General features: G+C 41.0%; 2 protein-coding genes across 9 annotated transcripts in view; one reads left to right on the forward strand and one right to left on the reverse strand.

Annotated features, from left to right (window-relative positions):
- The window catches only part of camk2b1 (calcium/calmodulin-dependent protein kinase (CaM kinase) II beta 1), a 53,843-nt gene extending 40,194 nt beyond the window's left edge, over positions 1 to 13,649 (forward strand). For 5 of the 8 annotated variants that reach the window (XM_079571879.1, XM_079571882.1, XM_079571883.1 and 2 more), the window contains 6 exons: positions 3,342 to 3,386; positions 5,791 to 5,839; positions 10,775 to 10,850; positions 10,960 to 11,054; positions 11,223 to 11,456; positions 11,544 to 13,649. In XM_079571879.1, the coding sequence (XP_079428005.1) occupies positions 3,342 to 3,386; positions 5,791 to 5,839; positions 10,775 to 10,850; positions 10,960 to 11,054; positions 11,223 to 11,455 (498 nt within the window). In that variant the 3' untranslated portion in view covers position 11,456; positions 11,544 to 13,649. The remainder of the gene's footprint in view (positions 1 to 3,341; positions 3,387 to 5,790; positions 5,840 to 10,774; positions 10,851 to 10,959; positions 11,055 to 11,222; positions 11,457 to 11,543) is intronic. The other 3 variants (XM_079571885.1, XM_079571880.1, XM_079571884.1) reach the window with 1 other exon arrangement.
- A 1,386-nt stretch (positions 13,650 to 15,035) lies between these two features.
- LOC306974015 (retinol dehydrogenase 14) lies at positions 15,036 to 17,402 on the reverse strand. Its single transcript, XM_079571120.1, has 4 exons — positions 17,085 to 17,402; positions 16,713 to 16,955; positions 16,136 to 16,438; positions 15,036 to 15,352 (listed from the first exon to the last, which is right to left on the reverse strand). The coding sequence occupies exons 1-4, from the start codon at positions 17,203 to 17,205 to the stop codon at positions 15,093 to 15,095; spliced, it is 927 nt and encodes a 308-aa protein (XP_079427246.1). The 5' UTR covers positions 17,206 to 17,402; the 3' UTR covers positions 15,036 to 15,092.
- Positions 17,403 to 20,718: the final 3,316 nt, after the last annotated feature.

The following is a 20,718-nucleotide window of genomic DNA, read 5'->3' on the forward strand; positions in this document are numbered from 1 at the left end:
AGGTGGTGTCCGTGAATATTTGGCAGAGAAGGCCAAGTGACATGCGTTCAGATTGATGCTGTGCTGCTCCGCCGTATAGCGCTGAGTGAAAGTTTGGTGAAGAGGAACAGACAGCTAGCACCTGTAGGCTGCGACACTGATTTGCAAACTCGTACTGCTGGAGTAGTATGAATAGGCTAGGGCAGTTTTTGTAAAAGTGTGTAGAAGTGGTTCCAATATAGGCATTGTCAGCTGCATGGTTTTACTGAGGCATGGGAACAATGTGGAGCTGCTGTAGTCATGGATTTCAGAAATTATGTTGTGATGTCTTAATAGAATAATAAAGTATTACGCGATGGGGAACAAGTTGCCTTACAAGACCCAAACTCAGTTTCACTTTGGAATAACTACAACATTTATCATGAACTATTCATTAGTCATGTATTACAACCTAACTACTATAGTAATTAATGCTTAACTTCTAATGAATAGCTCTTCAAATACTTTGCTATTTATTAGTTTTTCATATTTAATAAACTATGAACGGTTTATAACTGGCTGAACTAGACACGCATTGCAATATTAGTACACACTAAAATATCTTTAACAAATATGTAATAAAGCCTGAATAGACAAAAATACCTACTTGCTGTCTGAATTAGTAATGATTTATACATCTAATCAAATAATCATTGATGTATGATTAAATAATGGGCAAATATAGCAAAAATGCTTTTATACATTATTAGTTTGTCAGTATTCATAGTTTATTAAGTGTTAAAAACTAATGCATAACTAAAGTATTTGATGAGCTATTCATTGGAAGTTAAGTTATGAATTACTATTGTAATTAAGTCTGAGTCACATTTAATTAATGAATAGTTCATGATTAAATAAGGCGTAGTTATTATAAAGTGTTACCAGTAGGGTAAACTACAATGTACATATTTTTATTTAGTTATTTAGTTATTTAGTAAATAGGTTCAGAAATATATTGGTGTTAGTTTTATTGGTATTGAGGTCTCAGTCACTTATAATTGTATTTACACATCAGACTTATGTGGGCTTTTCGAGATGTTTCAAGTAGCTTTATGCATTATATTATTCATATTCCCATACAAGCTTCATATGTAGCCACAGCTGCTCTGAGCTAGACTGACAGAAGCAAAGCTGCCAATCAGCACAATCGAGCACTGCCGACAGCAACAGTCAGAATTCAAGATGATTCATCAACATTAGCACATAGTGAGCTCTGTGTATCGCATTGTGTATTAGTAAAAGGTTTATTGTGTGCTGCATTTTTCATAGTCTTGTGTTGCACTGGAGCTATTAGGGCAGAACAACTGCATTAGTCTATTCAAGTGCCATTTATATGCCTAGGCCAGAAGCCACGCTCAAGAATAAATAGCTGGCAACGAGACGGAGTCCAAGGTCCAACTAATGATCTCACCTACTTAGACATGCAACACAGCTGAAGACTTGGACAAGTTGGGGTATATGTGTTGCCTCTGCTGTACACTAAATATAGCTTTGTCACACTAGCTGCAGGGCTCCACGAGGCATCTCATGACAATATGTCTGTTTCAGGAAAGTGCATACAACTACATGCTGTTCTTAGGCGTCACGCAGCGAAGAAAATTCATTTATTTATTGGCAAAATAAGTGATGAAGTTTTCATCTTTTCATCATCCTCCTCAGGGTGATGTCTTGGGTTTGGTGCAAATACTTACACAGTCCAATAATGTTTTTCATTTGCGTTTCCAATAGACATAATAACCAGGCAAGCAACATGTATGTTCATAGTAAATGTGGTGTTATTGTGGTGATATTCGTTTGTGAATGTCTGCTGTTGCAGCACGTGCAATATGGGCACAAAACGTTTTTAATCAGGATTTTGATGCTTACAAGTGTGCGGAGAAGTGTGGGCGCATCCGCTGAGGCAACATGGCTTTTTTCCCCTGTTCCTTGAAGGGATAAGAGTGTGGGAAGATGGCTGTGGTCTCTAAAGCTGTTGCTAGGGGATGTCAGCTATTTACTGTGCAGTTCTTTGGCACGTGAACGCCATCTTTGCTTGGCTGAGTTTCTTGGGATTTATTGCATTCATGTTTAGATTTTGGAACAATCTATAGAAAATTATTACAAGTAGTTTTTACTTGATTTTCTAAATATAGTGGAACTCATAAACATTGCCCCGAGCCTCTCCTAATCTGCAGGCCCCCTTGTACTTTGTTCTCTCAAAGCATTTTCTCTCACCTTAGTTCTCGTTTCCGTGGGTGACAGTTGCTCTGACAACTACCGCGTCTTTATTGGGGAGACAGCGCAAGATCGGTCATCATAGAGGTGTCACTTCCTGGAAAAGGGGTGATGGGGAGCGATTGAGGGAGGGCAGCAGTGCGTGTCACTCACCGCACAGAAGCAGGCACATTCTGTCAGACGGCAGGCAGCTGAGAGAGGTGTTGCTTGTACAGGGAGGGCTGCACTGGATATGTCAGAACAGAACTTTTGTAAATATTGTGTAGCCTGTATACATCCTTTCCAAAACTTTGCCTACAAATGCAGTTTCTCTGGGAAATGTGAAATAGTGTATTTGATACTATAATAACTACTATAATACATATTTTTTCTTTCTCTAAAAAAGATTGTCTGTTCAGCAATTCTGGCTTTTATGTGCGTGCGTGTGTGTGTGTGAAGCAGCCACTGTATCAAAAGTGTTATTCAGTGCCTTCATTAAACTTAGCCGAGCAACATTGAGATTAAAGAGCTGTTTATGTTTTTCTGGGGGCAATGACAGAATGGTTTCGCTGTCCGCTGTGTGAGCACGGAGCTCCTCATGGCAGACACTTGACCCAGGGCACTTGCTCTCTCTCTCTCGCCATCTATCTATCTATCTATCTATCTATCTATCTATCTATCTATCTATCTATCTATCTATCTATCTATCTATCTATCTATCTATCTATCTATCTATCTATCTATCTATCTATCTATCTATCTATCTATCGTGTCTATCTATCTTGTCTATCTTATCTTATCTTATCTTATCTTATCTATCTATCCCCTGCTCCGTGTGCTCTGCCTTGAGACTGCGAAGAGAACAGAAGCGACTTCAAATTACACTTTTCAGCTCATCCGCCCACTCCGCCGCTTCAGAGAATGACTCGCTCCTCTGCCAACTTTAACAAGCACTTTCTGTTTCATCTAACATTCATATCACTATCTTTGTTTCCTCGCTGTTCACTTTTATACCTTTTTTGCCATAAGCGTCTTATTTGTTTCTCTCTCCACTTCACTTTCCCTATTTTCTCCTTTATCTCATATGTGCCATGCTCCTCCACCTGCCCCCGTCCTCCCTCCCCCTCCAGGAACCTCAGACAACTGTCATCCACAATCCGGTGGACGGGACAAAGGTATATGCCATTCAAGATGCCCCGGCATTTTCTCTCTACTGCCATTCCTCTCCTCTTTTTCATCGCACTCTGCATCAGTGTGGGAGCTATGGCCCTGTGTGCTCAGGATTTGCTTCACCCTTTACTATACCCCTGTAATGTTGTGAGAAGGAAATGACACTTACTCATTGTAGCGTGTGCTATAAAAGCGCATGTATATATACCAGGGCTTGGGGTGACTAACCAAAACTAAACATTAGAAATCTTTGAGCCAGTGAAATTGTTTCGCACCTGCTTGAGGCACGTTGTTAGCATAATGGAATAACATTTTGGTTTGGTCAGAGTAATCTGCATAACTTGCTTGTGTGTGATTGTACAAGACGGGGCATTTTATTCAGGCACTGTTTATTCATCTAGCACTAGATCGGTCTTTGGTTAGATCAGTGTTGGAACGATGGACAAGCTTGACTGCAATTTGTTCTCCCTGTGTCTTGGTAGGTTTCTTCTGGTCCCCCCTGTCCTTGCCTTCAACCTAAAACAGGGGTGTCCAAATGTATATAGTATTTGGGGGTGGCGTACCTCGGCTCACAGGAGAAAGTCAAATTTGGATGTTCCATTTGGGGCAACTCAACTGGATGATTCAGGGCTTCATAGTTTAGAGTCTAAACTGGGGTCTCCAACAAGCACTTTCAATTGAAGATGATTCAATTGAATTCCTGAGTATGTCAAAAAAAGAGCGTATCTAGCCCATTGCTGTGCAGAGTTATGCATTTTTAAAGAAATAACCAGAATGCTCACTCCTGCCACTAGGGGGCAGCTTAAAGGGACTAGATGCAAGTTGTAATTTTTATGCTTACTACTGCCACCTCAAGTCTCGCGTAACTGCAGGTTCTATATTAAGCAGTGCAGGATTTTAGAGGCAGTTGTGGTGAATAGGTCGGGGCTCATTCTACACATTAGGACATTGCTGGAACATGTAGGGGGAGGAATATACTTAATTTCAACATTTTTAAACTCCTTGTATGTCCCTTTAGGTAAAGAAAGTAAAGAATTCCACACGCGTCCAGCAGAGGACACTGACATAAAGAGATCAGGATATAAACAACACATTATAGCCACGTGGTTAATGGACAGTTTACCCCTGTGGCTAGAAGAGTAGCAGTAGTAGTAGAAACTTGTGACACAGGCTTGTAAAGTGCAATACAAGTGTAAGCTGTTTTTATGAGGCTACAGTCCTGTCAAGCTCATTATTTTTCATTCGCTGGAAAAAAGTTTCTTCAATAGTATATTCCCAATCAAAACATGTTTTACCGGTGCTTTTGATTATGGACCCCGGCAATACAGGCCCTCAGTCATCCAGTCTAAACTTAAGACATTGTTTGGACACCCCTGACCAAAACCCATGCACAATAGTCTAATAATACATTGCTACTTACTCCTCGTAACTTCGCTCTAGGTCTTGATAAGGGTTCGCTCCCCATGTGCTACACTATTGATGCACATTGCTTCTGACAAGTTGCCCTGCTGGTATTGAAGGATGAGTGAAATGCAATAGATTTGGCTGTGCGTGGAACACTTGCCTGCAAAACAAGCCTGTGTAAATCTAAATGCAGTCATGACATGTGCCATAGGGGATTATTGTTTTTGAATTTTTATAATAACAAACTTTCTAGATAATTCTCCTTTGTACCTCACCTGTCACTTCCTGTCATACTTTTTTCTCTTTTTTTAAATCTCGTTCCTGTAAAACACGTTTCCTGGCGCATGTAATTTGCCTCTCGATCACGTACAGTGTATCCATAATGAGGTCACAGGAGCCTTTCATCTCTCCTTGACGTGCCGGGGAATTTAGGCCCACTTTATCTGCTAATTGGAGTTTAAAGCTCACAGCTCCAACGGCCGTGGCCTGTGAACCGACAGACAGCCAGGCAGGGGGCCGGAACCGGTGCTGGGAAAAGCATGACTTAGCAGAAAGCCCACGTAGAGTGCGCTACAGCCAAATACCAAGCTGAGACGAATACAGACGTAAAGGGGGGCTACTGCTTTGAAACATATCACCTGGTCTGTGTCGTTGTTCATTCCCCTTGATTGATGTCGTTGTGATTATGTTGAAGTCTGATGCTGAAATTTTACATGTTATATTTATGTATTGAATTACTCTTCAGTCAAGTGTATACAGAGTGGGCTGCTCCGTGTTATGGGCAAGATGTTATTCACCATAGACCAGTGACTGTTTAAATAGAGCACAGCTTTTATTGAGGGCAATAAAAGCTTTGAATTTGTCAAATTTGATCAAAACTTTGATTATGATATCAGACTTCTACATGATACAATCTAAATATATATATAAAAAAGGTCTATAATAATCTTCACTTCCATTCATGTAGCGCATTGTATTTGTCCTAAACTTACTCTCTTGTTTCAGGAATCATCGGACAGCAGCAACACCACAGTGGAGGATGAAGATGTGAAAGGTAAGATAAAAAAAAAGTGGCAAAGTGTATTCAAACACTCAATTAAAACAGATGTGACAGATACGAAATGCAAGACTGTGTTGCTAAGTGTTTCTTTGAAGTAAAGTTTAGTTTCTGGTCCGGGCTTTCAGCACTAAATGACATTTTGCGAGGTAAATGATTGATGCCACAAAACCAGATTATGGCAACATGTGTGCGGGGCTTGACTTGCATTTGTGACACTCTAAATCAGTCGCTGGCATTCCTGCTCTTTGGTGACCGACTGCTGACCCCTGTTGGCGCCTCTGCAAACTGACCATATTCTCCCGCGGCGTTTGTTTGGGGCCATAGCTTAGAAAAGGCATTTGTTTGTATGTCTGGAAGTTGTGCCCTGGCTTTCCCAAAGTGTTTGTTGTAATCCCAGTTCCATGAATCCCGCCTCTCGCATACCGACCGGTCTGTGTGGTGTCAGCACGCCAGTTTGTCACAGTGGATTGTGGTTGAGCTTTGGGATGTTGCGTCAGGCATTCCAAAATATCCTGCATCGAAATACGCTGTGCGCATATCTGAGTGCTGCTTTAAGAATTCAAGGTTTCTGCTCAGCCCTTGCTCTAATGCTTGTTCTCCACATCTAGGCTGAATATAATGCATCTAAATCAGGTCAGGATGAAGAACGAAATGTTCGCTTCCGTCTTTTTTCCTCCCTATAGAGGCTTTCAGACATGTCACACTGTCTTAGCAAACCCCCGACCAGCGCCAACCAAGAGAGACGTGGAAAAGAATAAAATGAGAGGTTGAGCACGGTGCAATTGAATGTATATTTTTGTGGTGGTGTGAAGGTTTGTAGCAAAGGCACTGTTTTAGGCTCATCTCTCATGGGCTAAGCCTGTATTTCTTTGGTGTACGGATTTGCAATTGGACTATAAACATGTCTTCACTTTAATAAGGTAATATTGATGTTATCTCCAGTCCTTCCATCCTAACAAGCCGGTAAAGACTGCCCATAATTTAAGAAGTTGCTCTATCCTCATGCTAAATTTGTCCAGTTCTCAAAAAATGTTCAATTATAGAATTGCACTGTATTGTATTTGTGCATGTGTTACTGATGTCGCAACTATCTGAGAACAATTGTGGACAAAATTACATTTGTAAACCTTATCTCATATATCCAACAGATGGCAGTGTTGTTGCACCACACTTAAAACTAGCTTTTTATTAGTTTTCAAGCATAGACTTGATATGAACTTGAAATTGCATACATTACATTAAAACATCAAACTTGAGAGTAAAAGTCAGGTAACATTTCCTTATAGTTAAATAAGTAAACTCTTGAGTGATAGTAGAACATTCGATAACTGTGATGTAAAATACACTTGCATTATACTGTCAGCTTTCATTTCTTTAATTGTAGTTTTCAAAGTTTCAAAGCACAACCGTCCCACTCCTCTCTGTTAAAGAGTAGGGGGCAAGGACACCTTGGAAGGAGGGTCATGGCTAAAGAGGGAGGTGTCTAAATTTAGTCATAGCATCAGGAAACAGTGCGCCTGTGGGGAGTTAAGGCTACACTGTCCTGCTAGCGCCACCCTGGGCTTACTTCAGGCTTCACAGTTCTGTACGCCTTGAGACACTTCAGGCCGATAGCGGAGGTCGAGGAAACTACAAGAACCAGGTGAGAGTGGGGCCCGAGCCTGGAATGTCTGATGTCATGTGAATGTTTAGGAGTTCTCGTCGGGTCACTGAGTGCTTGGCAGCTGGTTTGCAACCTAACGCCTGTGGGGTTTGGAGCATCTGACAACATATCTGTGATAACTCTCAGTGCCTTTAAAGTGAAGCATACTTGACAGCGGCTGTACTGTAGGGCCTGCTGTTAGTCATTTTCAGTTTGACATTTTATAGCATCGTCACCTAATCTTGTTTATAACTGAAAGGATGACTTTTATTTGACATTCATAATCATTTCTATATAGATATTTTATAGCTGTGTGTGCTGTTGGTGCATCTGATCTTGAAGGAGGCAGATCTTCTATCATATAGTGTTTGTTTTCTGGTTGCCCATGTCTTGTGTTCCCTTCTGAGACGGTGATTATTTAAGCTGTAATAAGTACCATACATTTCTCATTTTCCCATAAGTCTGTAATCATCCATCCTGTGCTCAGTGGCAGCTCTACATTACAGGTCTGGTAATGGAGAAACAGCACTATAATAATGAAGATGATAATGGTTTGCTCTTGACATTACAACACAGTAATAACAGGGTTATTGGGTGATAATAGCATAGCATTGTTTGTCGGAATAACCACGGATAATTGATTTTGTGGCCCTGTTTCCATAATACAGCATTACCAGGAAAGCGCTTTCCATGTTTCCTGATCAGGGTTATGATGTTATCATTTTGATATTACCAAGGAATAACATGATTATTACACTTTTCAGCACCACGCTATGCTTTAGTTGCTTTACTTTTCAAAATGGTCTCTCTTTGCACTTTGAATGAATGACAAATCTTGTTTGTCATTCATGTCATTATCCATTCACTCCCCACACTCGGTGGTGGTAAATTATGTACTATGTAGCCACAGCTAACCACTCACCCAAGCTAGCTGCTAATCCCACCTGGTACTAACCAGGCCCAACCCTGCCTAGCCTCCAAGATCAGCCATTTCCTACTGTAAATCCTACTGTCACTGTACCAATAACCAGTGACAGAAAAAAGCATTTTATGTCTAATCCATGTCTCCTGCTCTGACACAGTGTCATCTAATATTCGCTTTCCAGTGTCGATCATTCTTCTGACATTACTGTTGTCTTGTGTGTGCCATATACGTGTGTGTGTGTTATCAGGGAACTGCCTACTTAAGGCCCAATCCAGCACAAGCTCCCAGTCTGATAGTAGTCAGGGTGCGTCGTCTGCTGTGCACTGTAAGTCTGCATGGCCTCCCGCAGTGTCATTTCTTCTCCATTAATCCCCTCGTGCATTCCCTTGCTGAGTCCATGTACTAAAACATACACGTTGCACACACACTCCCCAAAGTTATGTTATGGCATTCCGTGCACATTCCATCAAACTGAATCTGATGAAATGATCGAATTGCGTGGTGACTGCAACAACAAATATTTTTGGATGAACACTGAGATGCTTTGTAGTATTTTTACCCCTGTTCTTTGGCATCCTCCCTCCTTTCGCCTACGCCGTGTGTGACTAGAACAACTCCCTAGCTCCATCTTATGTTCAGAGTTGAGAGAGGCTACCCAGTGTGTGCTTGTTGCTTCGTACATGTTTACATTTTTGCGGTGTGTAGAGGAGTGTGGTGTACCGTCAATGTTAGCGCCGTCGTTCTCACTTTTCCTTTGATCCCGACCCAGCAGCTGCAAAGTTTGCTGACCTGCTGGGATCAGTGCGTAGAGGTTCAGGGCCCACAGCGGACGGAGAGGGGCGATCCTGCACCCCACCCCCCTCGACCTTCTCTGCCCCCTCCCCACCGCACACCCCTGTTGTCCCAATGCAGAGTAAGTTGTAGAAGGGGGTCTAAACAGAGGCTGGTATCGCAGAGTAAACCTTTAACACACCAAATTCTCCAATAGTAAGCCAACACATGCACACACAAAACAGAAAACCATGAAAGTTGGAAATTCCCTTTTTCTTCAAAAACATTAGCTGCTCATAGAGTTTTCTTGGCCCTCCATCTTATACACTGCCTGCCAAAAAAAGCAACCACAAAAAAGAGGTCACACGGTCTTTTTCTTATTTATGTTTGGTTGGACTGCCTTTAGCTTTTGTTCACAGCACACATTTGTTGTGGCATTGTTTAAATAATTCACCATGGATGATGGGTGAGTGTGACCACAACACAATACCTTCTCCAGCACATCCCAAAGATTCTCAATGGGGTTAAGATCTGGACTCTGTGGTGGCCAATCCATGTGTGAATCACTCTTTCACAATGTGAGCTCGATGAATCCTGGCATTGCCATCTTGGAATATGTCCCTGCTATCAGGGTAGTAGAAATCCATTGATGGAATACCCTGGTCATTCAGGATGTTCAGGCAGTCAGCTGATCTTGTTTTTTGTGCGTTGCTGAACCTTTAACTGACCAACTGCAGCAACCTCACTTTGTGACTTTGTTTGGTTAGGCAGAGTATTATTATTATATTGACATTGTGAACACACTATAAACTGTAGTAACTGAAAACAAGGCTTAAATGCCCCTGGCTGACCTATTTCTAACACTTAATACCCAGTACTCACTTAACACAGTATAGTACAGTATTACACTCCTTAGCACTGTGACGTTCCTCATTACCTTCTTGTCCCCACGACACGGTTTTAGTGTCCAGGCTCACAGACTTGGTAAGCAGTGTCCGTAAGGTGCCTGCTACCCCTCCCACTGCCCACACTGCCCACACTACAGCCCCTGCGGCCCATGCCTCGGACAGTGATGCCGCTTCAGTGGTCCAGCCCAATGCCAGGCCCAACCCCATGCCTGCACACACCAACCCCCCTCCACCACCTCAGCCTCTTTCCAGCCCCTCGTCAGCTGCCGCCCAGAGTGAGTATAGAGCACAGAAATGACCCTGTCGGTTTGCTGCTCAATCAACTAACAGAAAAACTGGATCTGTTCATTGTAAAAGAGGCCTGTGTGTGAGCAAACAATTTAACCAACTGACCCTCAGCTCTGAAGAAGTCTGAACCTGCTGCAGGCTTGTGTGATGTTTGGAAATAATTGTTTGATTTTTGCCGCAGTTTTGAGTGTCTCGGTTTGATGGTGGTCTTGGTTTCTGAGACAGTGGAATTGCTACTTACTTTCTACCTCGCAAAATTTGATATAAAACAGCGCTGGTTTGACCACGGGGTTTGCTGAAAGCCTTTTGTGTGCTGTTTCACTAACTGCCTGTACTCCTGTGTTGTAAACCTGTTGTACACATAAACTTAATTTCATTTTCTTTGTCCACTACAGCACGCAAACAAGAAATCATCAAGATTACAGAACAGCTGATAGAAGCCATCAACAATGGAGACTTTGAAGCTTACGCGTGAGTCCTCATTTTTACCTATTGTTATTGGCTGGCATATCAACGCCGATGCTGTACAAAACCACTTGTCATTATCTGGCTTGAATGTGTTTACTTTTGTCTTTTTTAGTAAGATTTGTGATCCTGGGCTGACATCTTTTGAGCCAGAGGCACTGGGCAACCTGGTAGAAGGAATGGATTTCCACAGATTTTACTTTGAAAACCGTAAGGCTGTTGTTTCTTTAAACCCTTTATCATTTTTTAAATCTTATTTATTGATTTCAAAACATAATTGTGACATTACGCTCATTACAGCTCTTATAATACTTATCTCCAAGCTGTTTACTTCTTGAGCTCTGCATTTATGTACAGTGTATCATTGTCTTTCTACAGTTTTGGCCAAGAACAGCAAACCAATCCACACCACCATCTTGAACCCCCATGTGCACCTGATTGGGGAGGATGCTGCCTGCATCGCTTACATCCGCTTGACTCAGTATGTGGACGGCCAGGGAAGACCGCGCTCCAGCCAATCAGAGGAGACTCGTGTGTGGCAGCGCAGAGACAGCAAGTGGCAGAACATCCACTTCCACTGCTCCGGCGCACCAGCAGCGCCTCTTCAGTGAGGTAAGGTATTGATACGATTTCCTTTTACGACAAGCAACCGACTAAATTAGCCTGTGTTTACATTTTAATGTTGTTTTTTTGTTAAAGGGTGGTTTTCATGTTGAGTCTGGAATGAGTGATCTACTGAAAGAAAAGTGAAAGAAGAGGAGGGAGGGGTGCAGTGTCGTTTTAGGGACAGACGGTAACAAAGCAACCATTACTAAGACATGGGTCTAAACTCCCAGCATGCTTCTCTTCTGTACTGCTCCCATAACCTGACCATCACCTGGCTCCCATCAACTGCTATCTACACGACTTGATCCCAGACTTTCTCCTCTTTTGACACACGGAGGAGTGATCAGCACCATTGGTGATTCCTTCTTCCTGTGGTCTCTCCCTGCCCTAGCGTGTGACAACAATAGCCCTCTTGTTCTCGTGTCAATCATCCACATGTGACATAAACAGTGCACTGGAAATACAGTATGTACATTTTAAAGAAAATTCTATTACTATCATAATTATGAGAATTATTATAATTTCACATTTGCAATTGTATATGTAATTTGTATAGTTCAAATTCTTAATGCCAGTGGTTTCTAGAGTCAAGGGTTATCTGTTCTTTTTAAGAAAGCATGTTTTCCCATAATCGCAGTGGCTGTTTTCTATTGTGGCTTATAAGTGGACAATGATATTGGCAGTTTTTGTAATTTGCTTATTGTTTGATATGCTACAATGCCCAAACTCAAAGTCACTATGTTTTGTTTTTTGTGTGCTTTTTGTTTCTTTATCTTGTTTAATATTCTTGGGACAGAGCGTGCTACGCGTCAATGCAAAAACTGTCTGTGTGTAACATTAATGTGAGCCTGTCCAAGTGCAAGTCTAGGGACTCAAAACAGTTTAAGAAATGTGCTCTGAGAAACTGTTGCCAATACCTGTAGATGGGCTTATTTATATTATACATAGTGTGGTCAGTATCTGCCTGCTCTGAAACATGAAATGTTCTACATAATGAAACGCAATAGCCGTTTGAAATCAAATGCATTACAGAGTAAAACATATTTTGTGTAGCCACATGCAGGTAAAACCTTTCTTGGAAGCATTACTAAAGTCATATTTTTTAGGTTAAATGTTTTACAATTGTAAAATGATTGGTCCTGGAATCCGAATCATATTACATGAATCAGGTTGTAGTTTCTGTTAAGCACTCTTTAGAAGGTGAGGGGGATCTTCAATGGGCCTTTTTGGAGGTTAAATTGACAAACTTAAGAATTTTGAAATCTTCAGAGCATAAAGCTGGTGCTAATGTGTCTTATTAAAGCATTTGATGTGTCAAAGAACCATGGTAGGCTCAGAGGTGAAGAATCAAAGTTGTGTACATATTTGGCTCTGTGGTATTAGTTCGGGGTACTGTCTGTCTGACTGCAGTATGTGTGTGCTGGGTGTTTACATGTGTATGTTGTGTGCATGTGCAGTGCAGTCGGTGTGCTCTCCACAAGCTTACGGAAGATTTGTCACTCCATCGAGCTTTATTAAGGACACAATCCTGGTCCAGTAAGTGAGAGAAGAAACATAAATGCTTGATTTTGAGGACATATCCGTTTCCTGCCTTTAGCCCTGGACTTATTCATGACATGGTCATTTTTATTTTATTTTAAGTTTTTGCTTCTTTATGTTACCAAGTGTTTAAAGCCTGTTATGATACAAAGTGCTTGTGCCAGGGGGCCTGATCACTGTAAACCTGTGGAGGTGTGATCAATTGTGGGGAGCTCAACCCTGTTCATACACCGTGGACAGAGTTCATGTGTCCGTCCCAAATGGTCAGGTGAAGATTTAAAAGAAAAGTTGGTTTAGCGAATAGTCCTCAGGTTTATATTTATATACAATATTTATTTATTTATTTTAGTGTGTACTTGTATGTTTGCTTTTTCTTATTGTACAGCCCATGCACTAAAGTATTGTCTGCAATTGTTCAAAGGGACACTGCTTTGTGTAGAACATGGCTGTTTTGAAGGAGATTCTACACCCAGTTTGGGCACTGCATGTTTGTTTTTTTGGTACGACCAACATGGTGTAAATCTCATTTTGTTTTGTTTTTTTCTCTCTTTTGTTTGCTGCCTAAGGTATATTTCATAATTTACATCTTTGATAATTACTTATTCGCTTCAACTGGGCACTATACTCTTCAGGACATTTGTCCATCATCCATAAGGAGAACCACTGCACCGCCACACTACTTGTCTCACACAGTAGCATTCTGATGCATAGGTGTGATCTCTTGTTGAAAGGTCGAAAGCAGTGATCGTGCTTAACTCAACGTGACCCCTAAAAGTCGTGATGACGCAGGACAGTCCAAACGTGCCGACTATTTCTAAATTGGTATAGTGCAGTAAAATATGAGATTCCACAAAAACGACGTAGCTGGCAGTGTAGCTGGCATTTTCTTTGCATGACAGTCAACAGGACACTTGTTATTTTACTGTTTTTACTTGTTTTGTTCATTTTCTACTGAATGCTGGTATACTCGACCTTTCTCTACGTATTTTCTCAGCTTTTTACGTGCATATAACTATTTTTGTCTCAAGATGATATAATAAAGATGTTTAGGAAGATTATATTGACTGGAGCCCTGAGGCTTACCGTGCGGACAGTGATGGTAATAATGGCGTGATGATTATTCTGCATGCTTCTATGGTGCTCTATGTTGTCAGTGCAAAAACGTTCTGCCTTCTGTGCGCAGGAAAAAAAAAAAAGAAAAAAAAAACATACAGTGAAGCAAAACTAGATTCAAACAGTAGCAGCACGAGCTCCAGCAGAGGGCGCTGTCTGCCATATATTATAAAGCACAGGGAAAACAGCACATTTACAGCAACCACGAGACAATCTAGTGCGGTTTCTACTGTCAACCGTTTTATACTGAATCTTTTTGTAGAGGAAACATGGTGAAGTTGAAGTGTGAGAAAGAAATGCAGCTTCACATGACTCCGGCGTCACCTGCTGTACAAAGTAGAGCCGCTGTCAGATCTGATGAGGTATTACATAGACGCTTTTGAACTGCCTTTTAACAACCGTGCACTGACAACACTGAGTTGGATTGTTTATGTTCACCCTTTTTACTGACCCTGACTTTCTGTTTCCAAGTGTTTTTTTCTTTTGTTTGTTTGTTAAACCATTTCTGCCTTTATTTTTTAGTTTCTCCTTTGTCAGTTTGGGTTTATCTTGTATAATAATATTAATCCTCTAGTTCTCTATTGCTATGTTCTCTTATGTGCAACATGTGTTTCTCTAACTTCAACAAAATGTGTTAAGGTATTATCAATAAAAAGAGAAATAGAAGAGCAGATTGCTTTCACTCGAACACAAGACTTTGCTTTTTATTTTAAATAGTTGACAACATGTACTAATTATATTAAGCAGGAATTTTAGATAGTATCTTCCAATACAGGTGATTCTTTAATTTTCTTACTCTATGGACCATGGTTTATGCATCCTTAATAAAGTCTTAATAATAATAATAATAATAATAACAACAATTAAGAACTTGAGTGAAAAACAATTTTTAAAATAGAAGTAAACAAATAACACTCTTAAGGGTATGCATTAAAAAGGGAAAATGATGAGTGGAACAAGCAGTAAAAAATGACCCACATTACAGCACCTTCAGGACAACTTGGCCAGTCTCTCACTTGCCTCCCAAAGTTTTTTAGCGACACCAGGATCTCTCGCAAACGGCCGCAGAGTGGCCGGTCTGCAGTCAACAAAGTAGCCTCCGTTGTGTTTGGCAGCTTCATCAGACACAGCACAGTAGACCACAGTCTGTGCGCCCATCTCACACGACACAAAGAACATGCGCATTATCACCCCCACCAGCAGGCGAAACAGGAAGGAGAAGTGGCAGGTCCAGCCACTTTGCACGAAACCTAAAGAGAATAGAAAAATGTGGTACTAAAATTAAGGCCAGTAATAATATGACATCTTAAAAGGAAAAGGCCACTGTTTTTACATTCTGAGATATGTTCTTACCCGAGCTTAGACGAGTTGATGCGTACCTGTCTGGTCTTTGTGCGTGGACTCAGTCATGCAAAACGACCAAAGATGTTGCTAGCATTTGACCTCTCCCAATGTGTTCCTATAGCTCCAAACAGGGTGAAGTTTGAAGCTATCACGCTCTTCCACAGGCACACACAAAGACCGGTACGTATCAACTCGTCCAAGCTCAGGGATAGAAAAATGGTGGCCTATTTCTATACATATAAATCTCTTAAAGCAGTACTAGTCCCTGTGGGGGTAATACAAGTGTTTATGGGATGATTGGAGGGTCTTTCATCTCCCCCTGGTGTCTCTGGCAAGAAAAAAAACATGTTTGCAACTTGACTGCCCCCGGTGCGGAGAAAGCAATACACACTAATGTAATCACGAAGAAGAAGCGAATATGCTAACGGGCAAAGCTAACTGCGGGCTAACGTCACTTTAAACAGTATTTACAGCCAAGTTTGAGTGGAAAAAAATATTTCTATTGTATAATTGGATGTACAGTAACCCTCTCTCCCTTCGCCTTTCCTGTCAGCGTAGTATTTACTCTCCAAGACAATTAATAAATAAAAAAATCGCCATAAGCGCAACCTGCAGTTGCGCTTATGGCCTCTAGGGGGAAGAGTTACTTAGTACTGCTTTAAGACTCAATATGTTTCCTCCAAGCATACCTGGGTGAACCGCATACGAGGTGACTCCTTTCCCTTCGGTGATATGAGCCAGCTCTTGACTGAAGTAAATGTTGGCCAGTTTACTGCGGCAGTAGGTGAAGAATGGCAGGAGATTGTAGTTGAGGTCCTGAAAGTCCAACTTCTGGTATTTGTAAATGGAGCAGGTCAGTGTGACCACCCGACTTGGGGCACACTCTTTCAGACGATGCAGAAGCAAATTAGTCAGGAGGAAGTGGCCCAAGTGGTTTACACCAAAGCACAAGCTGAATCCATCGTCGGTCCAGTCCAGAAGACTTGGCATGCCTAAGAAAGAAAGAATATGACAAGTCAGGATGTTTGGTCTTTTAAGGGGGCTTGTGCCATCCCGTGCTCAAGCTAATGTACAACTGTCTACGATAGCTTGAGAAAGGGGTGGCATATTTCCCAAATGATCCGTCCAGGATTGGTATAATCGAGTTGGAATATGTTAAACTTTGGTTTTAAGGGACAGTACAAACCAAAACAAATGTGCAGATGAACTCTATATAATCAATGACATCATGTACTGTGTCTGTGATAAGAAGGTTATTTCCCTTACCTGCATTATTAATCAATATGTCAAGCCTCTTTTCGATGTGAAGAAACTTTTTGCAGAACTCTCTCACAGAGCGCAGATTGGCCAGGTCCACCTCCATTTGAACAACATTGAGACTATGGCTTCTGAACTTTATTTCTCTCACAGCTTTCTCAGCTCTCTCAACATCTCTACAGGCAATGATGACACGGGCGCCTCTTCTTGCCAGAGCAACTGCTGTCTCTTTTCCTATGCCCGAATTACCCCCTGGAAAACAGAAACATATACATATTTGTTATCCACTAGTTAGGTCAAACGTCAAATCAGATACATGATAAAGATACAAGATCACAAATGATGAAGATATAAAAGAAAATCTATTGAAAGAGCTGTTACCTGTAATGAGAACAGTTTTCCCATCAAGTCTTTTGGTATCTGTACAATACTTCCTCTTTTTTAGCCACTTCAAAACGAGAAAAGAAACTAAACACGCAATAATGGTGTATAGAACATACATTTTAGGATGCTGCTGTGCTAACACTGGCTAGCCGTTGACCGTTGCTCCGAGCTTTTTCGCTGTATTTTGTTTTCGCTATAACTCGCCATTAAATGTCATTGACAAATCATATGAAATCAGGGTTTAAAGATTATATTTCCTCCCAAATCTTGGTTGTTATGATGCCTCCTCACCGAACCATCCATTCATTCAGGGATGCGAAAGTGGGCTGCTATCTTCTTCTTTTGGATTTCAATGGCGGCTGGCATCCACAACATGGTGCATTTGCCGCCACCTACCGGGCGTGTGTTGTAAATGGTCATTAGCTATATTGTACTTCTTACAGGATTCAGCAGAGAGAAAAGTCCAGTTTCTTTCAAATATCTAAATAATTCACGGTCTTAGATGGGTCCATCAACAATGGATAGGCTTTTCTTCTCCTTACCCAGGATATCTACCAACTCTTTCTCTGCTAAAGAGGACAGTCAACGAGCGCATGATGGACCGTCTCCACCATAGGTTTAATCTCCACTCACTCAGGTAATGGTAATTTTTACTTCTACTTAAAAGAAGCTAAGATTTTGTTCCATCAGCTCTCAAGTAACACTCAGCTCCTCTACAGTCCCGTGCAGTGGGTGGAAGGTGTTGTCCATGATGGAGGTGAGCTTGGCTAATACCCTCCTGTCCCTCACCTCCTCCACAGAGTCCAGGGGGCAGCCCAGGACGGAGCTGGCCCTCCTGACCAGCTTGTTCAGTCTGTTCTGGTCCCACTCTGTGCTGCCGGGGGCCGAGCACACGGCAGCGTAGTGGAGAGCAGAGGCTACCACAGTCATAAAAAGTTGCCTCAAATGTGGAGCCGACTTTGGCCCCTCTTGTTGGTGTTGTGGGGCCAGTCCAGTTTATTGTTGAGGTGAACACCTATGTATTTGAAACTGTCAACAGACTCACCATCCTCCCCTAGATGTTCAGCGGAGTGTGCGGTAGTGTTTTCCTCCTGAAGTTGATCACTTGCCTCATTGTCTGATGCCTTATTGTCTGATGAAGCAAGTCGATCCAAATTTCCAACTTTGCAGCTCACATTCACTACGGTAAAAATGGTTGAGTTTAATGTACAGCTAGTTTCACATTTCATCATGTGCACAGTTATAAAAATGACACATTGCAATATGTTTCTTTTTTACCTGAGTGTCTTATGAAGTGAATGTAGAGAGAAAGGGTTGGAACAGATGCATTTTATTGATATGAGTTTCTGCCAGACCATTACTTAATCTTCATTGGCCCTTGCAGCAACTATAGATGACCAGATGTCAGAAATATTCTTCTCATTACCACATTGAAGACAAGCATCTGTACAGTTTAAAAAAGGAATGGGTAGAGTTGTTCATACATAACACTGATCCATTGTGTCTTACTCTGTATAGGTTCCTCAGCCAGTGCTGTATGCTCTCATCTCTGGCTCATATTATTGAAGTACAAATCCAGGGCTATCTGTAAATACTGAGAAACTAAAACCTCCCTCACACTGAACAAACATGGATGGACTGGCATGGTGTTTTGACACAAACTTTGCAGTTCGGTGCATAAAGGTTTCCTCAGACTTTAACTTGATCAAAGCAAATTTGTCCACATTAAGTTAAGAGGGTTTTTTTTGTGTATTTTAGAAGGATCACGTGGTTGGCTATCAACACACAAACCTGGTAGAAAGAATGGCACATTCCCAAAGTCTATCCTGCAATCACGTTTTTGTGCCTTATGGACCTTCAGAACACATTCGAAAGATGAAGCGTGATCAGAAGGCAGCTCCACTGTATTACAGGTTAGTTTAACTCGGCGATTGACAAAATATTCACAATAAATACATTTATTTTTTTATCAAATGTTTTGGCTTGTAAACACTTGCATCTGAATCTGGCTTGTCATAAATGGAAGCTTTAAATTTTGTTTGTTATCTCTGCCATTACAAATGTAGTGTGTGCTTCAGTCTCCTGTCTATAGATGGCAGTGTATCCTGCTGGATGCTGTAGAATCAGCCTTTGTTATTATTGATTGACTGCGGAATTCTTCCGCAGTCAATTATTGGTTTTCATGTTCTTTATTATTATTCCTCTTCCATCTTTTTCCCGATTTTCTAGAGCTTTCAGCACCTTCATGCTTTGTGCAATTTATGCAGGTTATGCATCAAAACGTTCCGCATGTTGAGGAGAAGGGTGCTATTACTTTTGGGACTTCTGCCATTTACGGTTTTTCCGCAATCGGCCAAAATGTCGGAGATTTTTCCCATTGACTTATAATGGGGCTGCCGCAAATCCATGCTTTTCTGCACTTTTTTCTGCATTTTCTGCAATTTCTGCACTTTGTGCATGTTCAGCTTCTGCAACTTGTGGGTTTTGAGAAAAAATTGGCCTTCTGCAGTTTTCCAGTTTTTTTATACGAGAGTTTGAAATTTTTGCATTGGTGTGTATGGGGCAATCCAGCCAATCGGGAGACTCCAGAACTTTCAGCCATTTGTGCTTCTACCAATCCAGCACTGAGGCCATTTCAACAGTTTGACCAGTTTATGGAATATAAAAGTTTATGCAATATTAACAATTTATGCAAATTAACCACTTTATGCATTTTAAACCGTTTATGCAACTTAAGAGTTTATGCCATTTAGGATTTATGAATTTTAAAGAGTTTATGCAATTTACATAATTTATGCAAATTAACCCATTCATGCATTTTACCACTTTATGCAGTTTATGCAGTTTATGCAACATGACATTTTATGCATTTTACCACTTTATGCAAATTAGATTATGCAAATTAAGCAATTTATGCAATTTAAACAGTTTATGCAATTTCTGCATTCGCTTCCCGCAATTCCGCAGTCAATCGCAATGGCGCAGCCATTGCATTTCTAGTTTAGTTCATTATTTATTTTCACATAAATAACTGCAGAAATGTTGATAACATAAAGAAAATTAAAAGCGCAATGGAGTGTGGTAGAAACCCCAAAGAGCTTATACTTTGTGTCACACACTTTTCCTTGTTTTATCATCTGGCCAAATGTATAGGTTTGCTAAATATTAATATAATACATTTGTACATTTTTAACACATTTTCTTGAAAAGACGAGCACTTGGTGCACTGCAATTTGAAAATGTTGATATGTGAACAAAAGCCTTTTGTAATAATGCCCAGATGATGTTACAGTAAAGTCCAGTAAAGTTCTCCTTCTTCTCCTTCTTCTTCTTCTTCTTCTTCTTTTCCTTTTCCTTTTCCTTTTCCTTTTCCTTCTTCTTCTTCTTCTTCTTCTTCTTCTTCTTCTTCTTCTTCTTCTTCTTCTTCTTCTTCTTCTTCTTCTTTTTATTGATTGATGAAAACCAATAATTGACTGCGGAAGAATTCCGCAGTCAATTATTGGTTTTCATGTTCTTTATTATTATTCCTCTTCCATCTTTTTCCCGATTTTCTAGAGCTTTCAGCACCTTCATGCTTTGTGCAATTTATGCAGGTTATGCATCAAAACGTTCCGCATGTTGAGGAGAAGGG

Source organism: Gobius niger (assembly GCF_951799975.1).
Source record: "Gobius niger genome assembly, chromosome: 1".
NCBI lineage: Eukaryota > Metazoa > Chordata > Actinopteri > Gobiiformes > Gobiidae > Gobius > Gobius niger.

Excerpts from the sequence above, each read along its gene's own strand:
- LOC306974015 (XM_079571120.1), bottom strand. The coding sequence starts at position 17,205 with ATGTATGTTCTATACACCATTATTGCGTGTTTAGTTTCTTTTCTCGTT. Across the intron at positions 16,956-17,084 it reads GAAAACTGTTCTCATTACAG|GGGGTAATTCGGGCATAGGA; the intron begins GTAACAGCTCTT and ends TCTGTTTTCCAG. Across the intron at positions 16,439-16,712 it reads CATATTGATTAATAATGCAG|GCATGCCAAGTCTTCTGGAC; the intron begins GTAAGGGAAATA and ends TTTCTTTCTTAG.